Source organism: Protomyctophum bolini (assembly GCF_963924005.1).
Source record: "Protomyctophum bolini genome assembly, chromosome: 13".
Classification (NCBI taxonomy): domain Eukaryota; kingdom Metazoa; phylum Chordata; class Actinopteri; order Myctophiformes; family Myctophidae; genus Protomyctophum; species Protomyctophum bolini.
In genome coordinates, this window is record NC_137874.1 from 16,101,204 (window position 1) to 16,113,880 (window position 12,677).

General features: G+C 42.5%; 1 protein-coding gene across 3 annotated transcripts in view; it reads left to right on the top strand.

Annotated features, from left to right (window-relative positions):
- The window catches only part of LOC308326890 (ryanodine receptor 1-like), a 118,205-nt gene that overhangs the window by 35,554 nt on the left and 69,974 nt on the right, over positions 1–12,677 (top strand). For all 3 annotated transcript variants that reach the window (XM_080779947.1, XM_080779949.1, XM_080779948.1), the window contains exons 26-35: positions 738–885; positions 7,530–7,735; positions 8,299–8,473; positions 8,991–9,199; positions 9,688–10,046; positions 10,323–10,446; positions 10,741–10,901; positions 11,199–11,361; positions 11,937–12,023; positions 12,386–12,612. In XM_080779947.1, coding sequence (XP_080636073.1) covers positions 738–885; positions 7,530–7,735; positions 8,299–8,473; positions 8,991–9,199; positions 9,688–10,046; positions 10,323–10,446; positions 10,741–10,901; positions 11,199–11,361; positions 11,937–12,023; positions 12,386–12,612 — 1,859 coding nt within the window. The remainder of the gene's footprint in view (positions 1–737; positions 886–7,529; positions 7,736–8,298; positions 8,474–8,990; positions 9,200–9,687; positions 10,047–10,322; positions 10,447–10,740; positions 10,902–11,198; positions 11,362–11,936; positions 12,024–12,385; positions 12,613–12,677) is intronic.

Here is a 12,677-nt window from a genome sequence, read left to right on the forward strand (position 1 = left end):
TTTTAAGTCGAAGTGAAAATAGCAGATGTACTAGCTCACTATGCGGCGTAAAGCGATGCGTTTTGAGCTTGTAAATCTGCTATTTTCACTAGTAGGCTTACTAGGCTAGTTTGGGTCCCCACATCAAATTTCTATTTTGGTTCATCATGGGCTATTGGGCTCGTGTTATTGTTAGTGTATCAATCTTGCGTAAGGCTCCTGTTAGGCAGTGGTTCCCAAACAGTGTGATGATTCCGAGTAACAGTGCTATGCTGTGGGATGAGTAATAATGTGTGTCTTTCGGTTATTGCAATATACTGTATAGTGTATACAACTAAATTATATAAAAACGTATGGATTTTCTTTTTCACTTAATTAACACTGTTTGCTGTGTATAGTATCTACACAGCAATGATTAGGGCTGCAATTATTTATTATCTTAGCAATTATTCGGTTATGTTTTTTATGAATCGAATAATAATGTTTATATAATCTTTATATTTATATATACACAGCTATCTAATATACATAATACGTACGATTACGTGTTATTTTGTCAGACAACAATTTCACAATGCCTTTTTTTCTTTTCTTTTTACTTTTTTTTAAACTTTTTAAAAAAACTTGTCAATAATGACATGCCCAAAATAGGGATTGATTTTAAATCGATTAGTTTGATGAACCGTTGCTTCCCTGGTCATGGTTATTATTCATTAATCATCATTATTGACACAATCATGTGTATTCTTCTCATACAGGACATATTGAACAAGCGCAATCCACGTCTGGTCCCGTACAACCTGCTGGATGAGAAGACGAAAAAGACCAACAGAGAGACCGTGTGTGCTGCTGTCCGCACACTCCTCGGCTACGGCTACAACATAGAACCACCTGACCAAGAGAGCAGTACGTTTGTCTCTCTATCTATCTATCTATCTATCTATCTATCTATCAATGCACCTCTGTCTCGGTACGTCTGTCTGTACGACACGTCTGTCTGTCTGTCTGTGTGTAATCCACGTAACTCGAGAACCGTTCGCCCCACCGACTTCAAATTCAACACACACATTCCACACCCCCACAGGGAGTGCAGTGGCCGGTGTTGAGTCGGTTGGACCCACGGTTGTCCAGAACCGCCACAAAAAGGCCTCTGCCCGGGTCTGGACAGGCCCCAGCCCAGGGTCCATATATGGAGCTGGCCTATGTATCTTTTAACCATGATACAATGTTTTTAAAAAATCACACCCGTGTGAACTGAGTGGTGCAACTCCCCTCTCCCCCCTCTCTCTATCTCTCTGTAATTAGCAGGCAACAGTGCAACACTATCTCTCTCTCTGTTTCTGGCACAACAGCGCCACTTTTGCCCCTACTAGTACTCATGATAGTCACATAGGTGAAGACGGACGGACATTGTTGTTCCTTGGAGTGGTTGCACCACTCAAAAACTCATCTTTTGACAACATGACAACTGAATTTATGTGATATCTTGGCCGATTTCTGATTTCAAAATATAATCCATCCATACATCCATCCATTTAAAACCCGTGTGAAGTGAGGGGCGCTCTTATCGTCGTACATCATCATGCGTCATCTCATACTGGCCAATCAGAATGCCTCTTGCCTGTTATAATATAATATAAATATGAGACGGACAAGATGACGTAAACTTTCCCTTCATTGTCAATGGCATTTAATGTTTGCGTTGCGGACATTTTGTGGGGACAAAAGCTGTATAGGAGGTGCTAGTACCCCTAAAAATAAACAAAAAGCAAGAGTGAAGAAATAGGTCTTGAGTTGTGCTTTAAAGCTGTTTACAGTGGCTGCCTGTCTTATAGGTGAAATGACAAATACGGTTCTGTTTACTGGTACCTAGTGCAGTACACGTTGTCAAGCGGGTACTACAATATGTACTATGACAACATCAGGTCTGGCGGACCACTAGGGTAGCCTGTGGCATTAGCCTGATTGATAACGTGGATTCAAGTGAATCAGTCTCCGAGTGTATGATAGAAGCATTTGGAAATTGTGAGAGGCAACGAGAGACAGATCAGTTTTGCTAATGGCAGGTTACCACGATGGGTCCAAATTAAACCCTTATGGGTGTGTACAAATGTAACCAATTTTACATTCTTACCAATCCATTTTACTCTGTCAGAGTTAAATAAACACAGAAGATGGGGTCACAGAGGGACAAAAATGTATGCCTGATGGCATGCAATATTATGCCCATATATTGGGTATGTTGGTCATATGGATGGGGGTTCAGGCCAATCGGAGTGTCATTGTTGGATAGAAACCTTGGATCTAAATTGTTTCTTAAATAGCTCAAAATGTGTTGCATCACAACGTATTTTCTTGTAGAGCGATAGGCAAGTTTAGTAATTTCAAACAAGATTTAACATTTTTTATTTATATTTTTATTTTATTAATGCGAGAACAATGAGCACGCTAACTTTCCAAGAGGAGAGCGCCTGAAAGCCAGAGACCTGAAAGCTTGGAATCCCAATCAATGATATCACTGGTAGGTGGGTTTCGGAAATGTCCAGAGCCCTCCTTTGAGACACAGATTGAGTAGAAAGACCACCATATTATAATGGGCATTAGTGAGGAACAATTGTACGTTGAAAAAGTATTTTTATAAATATTGAACCAATGAAAAGTATTAACAAGGGCTTGTGACTCAATAATAACTGCATTGAAACGCGGGTTCTTTTTTCCATTTCCTGAAAAGTACAAGGTTTCCACTCGACAGCCAATATGTATGCCTACTGTACATACAAGATGTATGGGCATAAGTGTCGGACACAGCGATACACGCACTGTGTTTGAAGTCGATCGGACAGATACATACCCAAATGTACATGCATGCACACACAAGCAAGCAGAGATTTGCGTAACTCATAGGATAATGACAAACAGAAAACTATCAGGCTGACTGGCAACGCAAAGTGATGTGTCAATGATCAACATGTTCAGGTTTTGGTATCCAGCAGTATTGGTCGGTACTTGAGTTTTTGGGTGAATCTTATAAGAGGCCTGCCTTGTAATTTAACCTCGAGCCACCAGGCTTTCCACCTTGGTCTGTGTTAATAAATTGCCGTGTGATCCAGTCGGGAGCGGATGATATCTTACATCATGCTGTAGTCATTGTTTTGTAGTCATCAAGCCGGAAACCTCAAAACAGAACTTCCTTTCCCTCAATCCGGAAGAATAATAGTTTAGCTGATTTCTAAAATATGAATGCGAGTGTACTTTCCAGACTATTTATATCCCATTGGGAAGGTATTATTCTTCCGGTTTGAGGGAAAGGAAGTTCTGGTTTGAGGGTTCCGGGCCTCCAGCCTGATGACTACAAAACAATAACAATGACTACAACATGACATAACGATATCATCCACTCCTGACCTGATCATAAACCCGAAAAGGAATGCTTCCCTGGCTACTTCATTGTCATTGGGAAGTGAGCAGGCACTGGTAGGGAAGGGATGCGTTGGAAATCTGACATACGGACAAGCAGGCGCAGTTCCGCAAAGATGTTTTACGCACACACCCGCCCACGACAGGAATTTAAATATGTTTTTTTCCCCATCCAAGCAAGAATGCAGGCGTTCCCCGTATCAAAAGACATATAGCCTACATGTTCATTCTCTCTCCCTCTCTCTCTCTCTTTCCTGTTTTAGCAGTTCCCACCCTCCCTTTCTAGGTGACATCATGGTTCGATCGACCAGAATTATTTTCTCCACGTTTTATGTTTTGGTGTCATTCATATATATAACCCCTGCCCTTTTTCAATTATTATTCATTCATTAATTCATTTATTCATTTATTCATTTATTCATTCATTCATTTATTCATTCATTCATTCATTCATTCATTCATTCATTCATTCCTTTATTTATTCACATTGAGGTTGCCCTCATTTGCAATGTCGTCGAGATACATCACAGTACAATTTCATTTTCACATCAATATTCACAGTGATAAAACACTACAAAACAAAACAGATAGTTTCCCTATCGTGTGATACACACAAGTTTAAAATCAGTTGCAGACACTTGTGGGTAGGTCTGCAGACTCTGCAATCAAAGTTAAGTTGTAGGTCATTTCAATTGGTTGGGGCATTCAAACAAAAGGCTGTTTTCCCCAGTTTGGTGTTTACTTTGGGGACCTTTAGTGTGAGCCAGTCATACTTCTTTGAAGTATTTTACTTAAATTTGTATTAGAATAATAGTTGTGCAACTTTTAAACAATATCTGTCCTATATTGCCTGCTTTATTTGCTTTATTCTAAATAATGTTTGAAAGCGCAACTTTGGTTGCTTATTTGTCCCCTTAAATAATACCAATTGGTATTATATTTTTATATATCGTTATTTTTAATAATTAATCACCTTTACAACGAGGTATAACTTGTAAGGATTGTGGGATGAGCCATACTGCTAAACGTGTGGGTAGCTAGTCCAGGCCATGGAACATGCATGTAGTGGGTAGTGAATGGAGGAATCCAAGAGGAAATCAGGTAGGAAAGGCTGACAAATGTAGCCGAATAAGCATGCCTCATATTGGCTACACAGGTGGCGGGCTAGTGTAGATGACTTTACAAGATGGTAATGGTATCAGAGAGTGGACTGGGGTCCAGACGGTGTTAGAGTTATAACAGTAGCTCGTAGAGGAAATGGAGAACATGGCGAATACAAAACACATGACAAACAGAAATACAATGATAGCCACGATGACGATTCCAGTGAAAAGGGTCCAAATCACCCTGCGCCACATACTATTGTTATGTCTACTCTGAACTGGACTCTCAAGTTTTGGCTCGTCTTGTTCCTCCTGGACCGTCGAGTTCTCTTTATTCGAAGGACAATCCACTTCCACTTTTGAAGAGGCCAGGAGTTCGACCTCATCTTTAAAGGACATGGGGGTTCGAGCTAATTCATTGTCTCCCGCTAAAAGGCTGCAAAATGTACCACATGCAGCCTCTTCCTCCTTGCTGGAAGACTCTTCTGTTAACTCCTTCACCTGCTCCTTTTGCATATGGATAATCTTATTCTTATCCGTCAGCTCAATCTGAGCCTCATCCACTTGGCACTGAAGGGTGTGTGGTTCAGCACTGGGGTCGCCGATATTAACTTCATTCTTGGCTATCTGAAGGCTTCTCAGTTTCTCCGCTGTCATCATTGTCTCCATCTGTTCTTTCAGAATTTTCTGGTCATTCGTCAGTTTAATTAGCGTTTCTGTACTGCTTTTGATATCCAGGTGCTCGATCGGAAGGTTGCTGGCCCTGCAAAGCAGCTCCTCTTCAGCCGGAACGGCATCTCTGCTTGCCTCCAGACTTTTCACTTGGCGTGAGAGGGTTGAGTGCTCTGACTGCAGATGACTGACTTTATCATTAACATCATCACCTATCGCTTCGAATAAGCTCGTCAGATGTTCAGTGTCTTTCTTAAGTTTTCTTTGAGTGTGTTCAATCTCGGCTATTCTGTCATTTCTTAAATCCACATTATCATTAACATTATCACCTGCTTCGATTAAGCTCTTCAGGTGTTGATTGTCCGTCTTAAGTTTTCTTTGAGTGTGTTCAAGCTCAGATATTTTGTCATTTATTAAACCCAACTCTTCTTTAAGCTCACTTTGAGAGTCTTCAAGTTTGGCCATTCTTTCACTTGTTTCATCCATGTATGCATCTAATAAATTCGTAAAACTATTATACAGTTGACTTTTATGCCCGGCTCTTTCATTTCCTTCATCCATCTCTTCGTTAAGCTCGCTTTGATTGTGTTCAGAACCAGCTATTCTATTTATTTTATCCATCTCTTCTTTGCTGTCGCATCGAGTGTGGTGAAGCTCGGCTATTCCTTCGTCCATGTCTGTAAACTTACTAACTGCAGGATTCTGTGATCCTCTACTGCATACAGCCTTGTGCTCTGTCTCTTGTTGATCAAGCTCCAGTCTGACATCACACACACAACTGAAACCATATATGGGCTGTCTCCTGTCCACCGATTAGTGCAGAACAGATATCAGGGATCTCTATATATGGGCATGTGAGTTCAGACACAACAGAAACGGTTGCCTAGCAGCGCTGATTTGCATTGACGTCTGGCATATCCATATTTAGGCATAATAATAATAATAACTATAAAATAATGCTCCTGAAGAAACAGTGTGGGCTCGAGCAGCTCCCTGCTCGACATGACGTCACAGCCCCCCTCCCTCTGTCTTCCTATTGGTTGACCCACATGAAGTCACAGCCCAGCAGGAAAACGGGCCCGGGAATAAAGATGTACGATAAGAGCCCACAATAATCTTTATTGCTCCCGAAGGGACATTTGTCTTCACAGTCTGTTCCAATCAGCCTGCCCGCCTCAGACAGACAGACAGACAGACAGACACATACTCACACAACTTGAGTATGCTTGTAACTTTGTTACAAGCAGAATAGCACTATTATCAGCTTGACTGGCATTGTAGGGTTGCTGGGGTTATTGCGCTGTCAATAAGTGTGTTCAGATTTATGTATGCAACATAGGGTGGTTACTTCTCTCTCTCTCCATCCTCCCTCTCACTCTCTCTCCCCCTCTTTCTCCATAGCGTGTGAACAAAATCAATTCACGATGACGTAAACCAATGCCAAAAGGTGTCTATTTGTGCTGTTGGTACTACTGTGAAGAATGTATGTCCCAACTGCTTATGCAATAAATGTTGTACCCATTGTCAGAGTATCCTTTGGCCGGAATGAGATGATGTATGATGATGTATGATAATATGACGGGTGTGAATGTTTTTATCCTTCAACTTATTGTTTATGCCTCAAAATGACAGGTATACAGGTTTTGTAGCAATTTGCATCAATTGTAGAAATATTAGACCTAAATTGTCAAATGTTCGAGCTTGTTCTAATCATGTACCGGTATATACCTGAACACATTTTCCAAATATTTTATGTTTTAACATTTTGGGAAAAGAATTACATCGAGGTGGTCACTCTGTACTTCACCCTGAAGCTCATTTGAAAATGTATCCTCCTGCCATTTGAAAAAGAAATGCCAATAATAGCACATACTGTATATTGCAGGGCCACTCAAATACTAATCTTAAAGATCCACAAAGAAGGTTTTCAATTAGACAAAGGTCCGAAGGCCAGTCGTTTTGGGAGTACTTGACATGAAAAAGGTTGAGAGCCACTGCCCTATAATTAAGCCTTTTCCTTTGGTCTTTTATATTAGTATTCAGTGATTTGGGTGATTTGGAAAAACCTCCGGTCCGCCCCGGTAACAAGATGTGAACATGCGCGCACTACAGTGGGGGGGACACGCAACAGGCCAACAGCACGCACACCAAGGCCCGCCCCCGCTCCATCATGATTGATGCCGGCTGGGCCACTTAGCCAAAAACGAAACCTACGTTTTGTTTTTTTTTTACCACAGGGGTTAACTGGGGACAGGGACGAACTCCTTATATGGTCAGGGAGGATTATCGCTACAAAACAAAAAATAAGTGAAATCACTGAATATACCTTTAATGCTCCCACTTGTGTGCAACCCGCAGGTGGCCACGGGCCAGGAAATGGCCGGGATGACAAGATCCGAGTGTTCCGGGCGGAGAAGTCTTACGCTGTGACCCAGGGGAAGTGGTACTTTGAGTTTGAGGCGGTGACAGTCGGGGAGATGAGAGTGGGCTGGGCCCGGCCCTCCGTCCGCGCCGACACTGAACTGGGCGCAGACGAGCTGGCCTATGTCTTCAACGGCTACAAGGTAGGAGAATTTATTTTAGATTTTTTTATTGTTTATTGCCATTATAAGGTCATTTACAGGCAATTTGTTTCATATTATTATTTTAAGTGTAAAAGTAAAATAAGTGACATTATTAGTGACGTATTATTAAAAATACATAGTAATATGATTTGCCTTGCGAGTGCCTTGGGGGTGAACTTGAACTTTTCACTGTGATATGGGAGGTTTTAATTTAGGGTATCTGGGCAGCGTCTCTACCCATTTGTAGAATCTGCTTCCAGATATTCTGCCACTAATCTCCTTTTGAAGTTAGGGAGCTTAATTTGTAACTGGGCTGGTCATATATTCCAACTTATATATTTGTTTAACTTTTTGTAGCCACTGATCAATATTAGGGGGGGGGGGATAACTTTGATTTGGCATCTATTTTGTCTTTGTTATTATCATCCATGTCATTATTATACTGTAGGTGAACAGTAACACCATCAAACATTTTCACAAAATATAAAATGGCTTTGGAAGTGCAGGAGTCCTCTCTTTTTGATATATATTGTTAACAAAAGTTTTATTCACGTGTGCTTTAGGCTCAGCGCTGGCATGTGGGCAACGAGTCGTTTGGTCGTCAGTGGCTGTCTGGGGACGTGGTTGGCTGCATGATCGACCTCACAGAGATGAACATCATGTTCACCCTCAACGGCGAGATGCTGATCAGTGACTCCGGCTCAGAGATGGCCTTTAAGGACATCGAGATAGGAGAGGGTGAGCGACTCAGCGAGGACACTGACTCTGCTATGTCATGATGATCTGTTCAGTATATATATCTGTCGGGCGGAAACATTGTCTCTCCAATACTGTTACTTTTGAACTAGGATAGCATATGTGTCATTTTAGATTTTTGCGTCCTCTATTCAAAAATAGCAGATGTATAAGCTTGTAGTGTATAAGCTTGCAGTGCTGCAACATTTTTTTTTAATCTTGAAAGTGTGAGATTTAGAAGGCTGTAGAATGGGTCTCAGGTCTTATTGGTTTAAGGACAGACTACACAGACAGACTTAACCAACCACATTCACTTAAACAATTAAACAACTAGTGACAATACTGTAGATTTACTTGTAGATCAACTATTTGACACTTTCCAATGTACTAGAAAACGGAGGAATATACAGTATGAAACCTGCTACAACTCTACTAATTGATAGTTATAGTTCTAATTCCTGTAATGATTTCTTCAATGTGTGCGTATGTGCGTGCGTGCACGTGCTGTTGAATCCCCCAGGCTTCATTCCTGTGTGCAGTCTGGGTATGTCTCAGATTGGCAGAATCAACCTGGGCCAGAACGTCAGCAGCCTGCGTTACTTCACCATATGTGGCCTGCAGGAGGGATTCGAACCCTTCGCCATCAACATGAAGAGGGACATCACCATGTGGTTCAGCAAGAGCCTGCCCCAGTTCATCCCTGTGCCCGCAGACCATTCACACATCGAGGTACAATATAATAGAGTGAATGGTTTCATTCCACACCGAAGCAAAAATACAATTCCTACATGAAATCCATCTGTTCTCAACTCACCCCAGCTCAACTTTATTGTCACATCACGTTTTAATGATGTATAGTTTATCTGCATTGTAAATCACAGATGATTTTATCCTTACATTTTATCTTGATGATTAAAATCTTCAAAAAGTTTTTTTGTTTTAAATGACAGCAATAATAGCAATGTTCTTTTGTTTTAAATGTCAGCAATAATAGCAATGTTCTTTTGTTTTAAATGTCAGCAATAATAGCAACTGAATTTGTTCAAATTTAGTTTGAAATTAAATTCTGAGCTTGTAGACTAGCTATTTTCTCTGAATTTTCGCCCCAGAAAAAGGTTCAAGTGATTAACCGACAGCATGTTGTAGAACACTTCACCAGTCCAATACCGAGACGTGGTTTTCCCCACCGATCCCACCGTTCCCTCTGTGTCCCCAAGGTGACTCGCATGGACGGCACGGTGGACAGCGCCCCCTGTCTGAAAGTGACCCACAAGACCTTTGGCTCTCAGAACGCCAACACGGACCTGCTGTTCCTCAGGCTCAGCATGCCCGTGGAGTTCCATGAAACCTTCAAGGTGACGGCGGGTGCCACCCCGCTCACCCGCACCCTGACGGTCCCCGAGGACGAGGTGCTGGAGATGGACCCCAACTCGGACTTCGAGGTGCTCAAGTCGGCGGCCAATCGCAGGGAGCAGGAAGAAGACAAGAAGGAACCCTCCGTGCCCAAGGAGGTTCAGGCGCTCAAAAACGGAGAGAACGAAAAGGACGCCTCGACGGAGAAGAGCAAGAAGAAAGGGTTCGTATGGATCTGTACATCAAGAATGGCAATGTCGGTTGGTCCAGATAAAGCTTTTGGAGCAGCACAGCCACACTAAGTGGGCCTTCTAGAATCTAGTTTTGACTGTTTTGTTACTTCACTGCTATAAATCGAAAATGTTTACTTCAAACAAAATGAGGTGCAAAGAAGCCACTGTAGCTATTTGATGAAGATCAAATCTGAGACCTCTAAAATGGCATCATCCGCACAGAGCTTCTTGGGTGGCCTATTTGTGTCTGTCCTTTTGTTGTCCAGGTTCCTGTTCAAGGCTAAGAAGGCTGTGATAACACCACCCCCTGCTATCCTGATGCCCCGCTTGGTGGATGATGTGGTGCCAGATGACCGTGATGATGTTGACATAATCCTCAACACCACTACAGTAGGTCTCTCATGGTTGGATGTGTGATAATGTTAGAAGAAAAAAGTCCTTATGCACATGCACCTACAGGGTGCGCACTGGACAGGTGCGTTGGATAACTGTAACTGGAAAAGCAGGAAAAAAAGGGATCCCACACATCACTTACAGCATTATTTTTATTGCACGCGCACGCACGCACACACACACACACACACACACACACACACACACACTTTGAAAACCACCAGTGTTTTCTATATATTTGTACAGTCAAGTTGATAATGTTTAATGATTACTCACCTCCTCTGTTGCCAGTACTATTACTCGGTGAGGATCGTTGCGGGACAAGAGCTGGGTGGCGTGTGGGTGGGTTGGATAACCCCTGACTACCACCAGTTTGACAGCCACTTTGACCTCCACAAAGTTAGAAATGTCACCGTCACTGTCGGCGACGACAAGGGCAACATTCATGACAGGTAGGTTTACAAAATATTATTATTATTATTATATGGGACGGTAAGCTAAGAAAGACAGATTATCAGTTACTCGGAACAAGTCCTGCCTGTTAGCATTATAAGTTTCATGTGTAAAAGATGTCAACGTGTAAAAACTATAGCACTTTGTAGGTATTTCAAAACCTGCCTTACAAATATTTTAAAGATATAGGCAAACTATTTAGTTATGCATTTCTCGTGTAGTGGTTAGTGGTATTAAAAACGCTAATATAGATGATTCCTAACGATTAAATATCATGGGCTCCTTTCTCTGTCTAGCATAAAGCGCAGTAACTGCTACATGGTGTGGGGAGGCGAGTTCAGTAGCTCCCAGCAGACCCGGGTCAGCCAGGAGGACTTTGTGATTGGCTGTCTCATTGACCTGGACACAGGACTCATGACATTCACCGCCAACGGGAAAGAGATCAACGCATTCTACCAGGTCAGGAGAGCTGTTTGTAAATCTCTGTGAGACATACAACTTATATGAACTGTACCACAGACATTGAACCATATATAGTAGCCAAACATTTGGTGAAAATAGGCAAACATTTACCAAAGTTTGTCGGCAAGTATATCTGGTGTAGAGGGAGAAAATGATGGGGCCATGGCTGGATAGACACGTGGGGGACCATGGCCCAGACAGTGTATAGGGTTTAAGTAAGTAGGTTGAAGGGGCTTATTGTCGGTATCGGCTGAGAACGAGGGCCTGTCCACTTTTCAATACGCTAGAGTCTAGCGTATTGAAAAGTGGACAGGCCCTCATTCTAGACCCACGGGAGATGGATTGCTGAGGTGGAGCGTTGCCCTCCACCTCAGCAATAGCAGGTGTTGCACCTACTGTACCATGATCAGCTCCCAGTCCTTACTAACTTACTTACTAACTTAGTCCTGCTACTCATACGTTGAGTTGGCAGTGTCCGGGATCGAAACCAGAACCTTGTGGTCCAAAGGAGTGTTTTGTACTAGATGTGCTGAACATCTATAACTTGAACATGCAATGATTTCTCCTTGCAGGTGGAACCTCACACCAAGCTGTTCCCAGCTGTGTTTGTCCAGCCCTCCAGTCAGAACATGATTCAAGTAGATCTAGGCAAGCTCAAGGTCTGTCGCAAAGCTTTTCTCAAATCTACAATATAGTACTGAAGTCTGATGTAAAAACATACTGTATATTAGTCCCAAAGTTATTAACAAATTGTGAATTCCTTGAAACCAGAACCTTGGATTTTGTGACATGGTATGCGTGTGTTATTATTTAGCTTGTTTGATTAAACAACTGAGACCTGACAATGCTAAATCCAATGTAACACAACGTGACGGCACTTGCCATGGTGGTGCTCGGCATGAGGCACCGTGTGTAAAGCGAAATGTAGTTATGTCATTTCTAAGCCTGAGAATTGTAGACGTGAACATACTGCATGTACGATTGTACGCCTTTTCTCATTTTCTTCTTGACGTCCCACCAGAACATCATGCCTATCTCAGCGGCCATGTTCAGGAGCGAACGGAGGAACCCCATACCGCAGTGTCCGCCGCGCCTCGACGTCCAGATGTTAACGCCGGTCATCTGGAGCCGAATGCCCAACCACTTCCTGAAGCCGGAGATGGCGCGCATCAACGAGAGACTTGGCTGGATGGTGGAGTGTCAGGAGCCCCTCACGATGATGGCCCTGCACATCCCGGAGGAGAACCGGTCAGCATTCTACCTTTTAACGAAAACATATTTTCTTTTGTTGCTGTCTAAAACCTTTTTGCGCC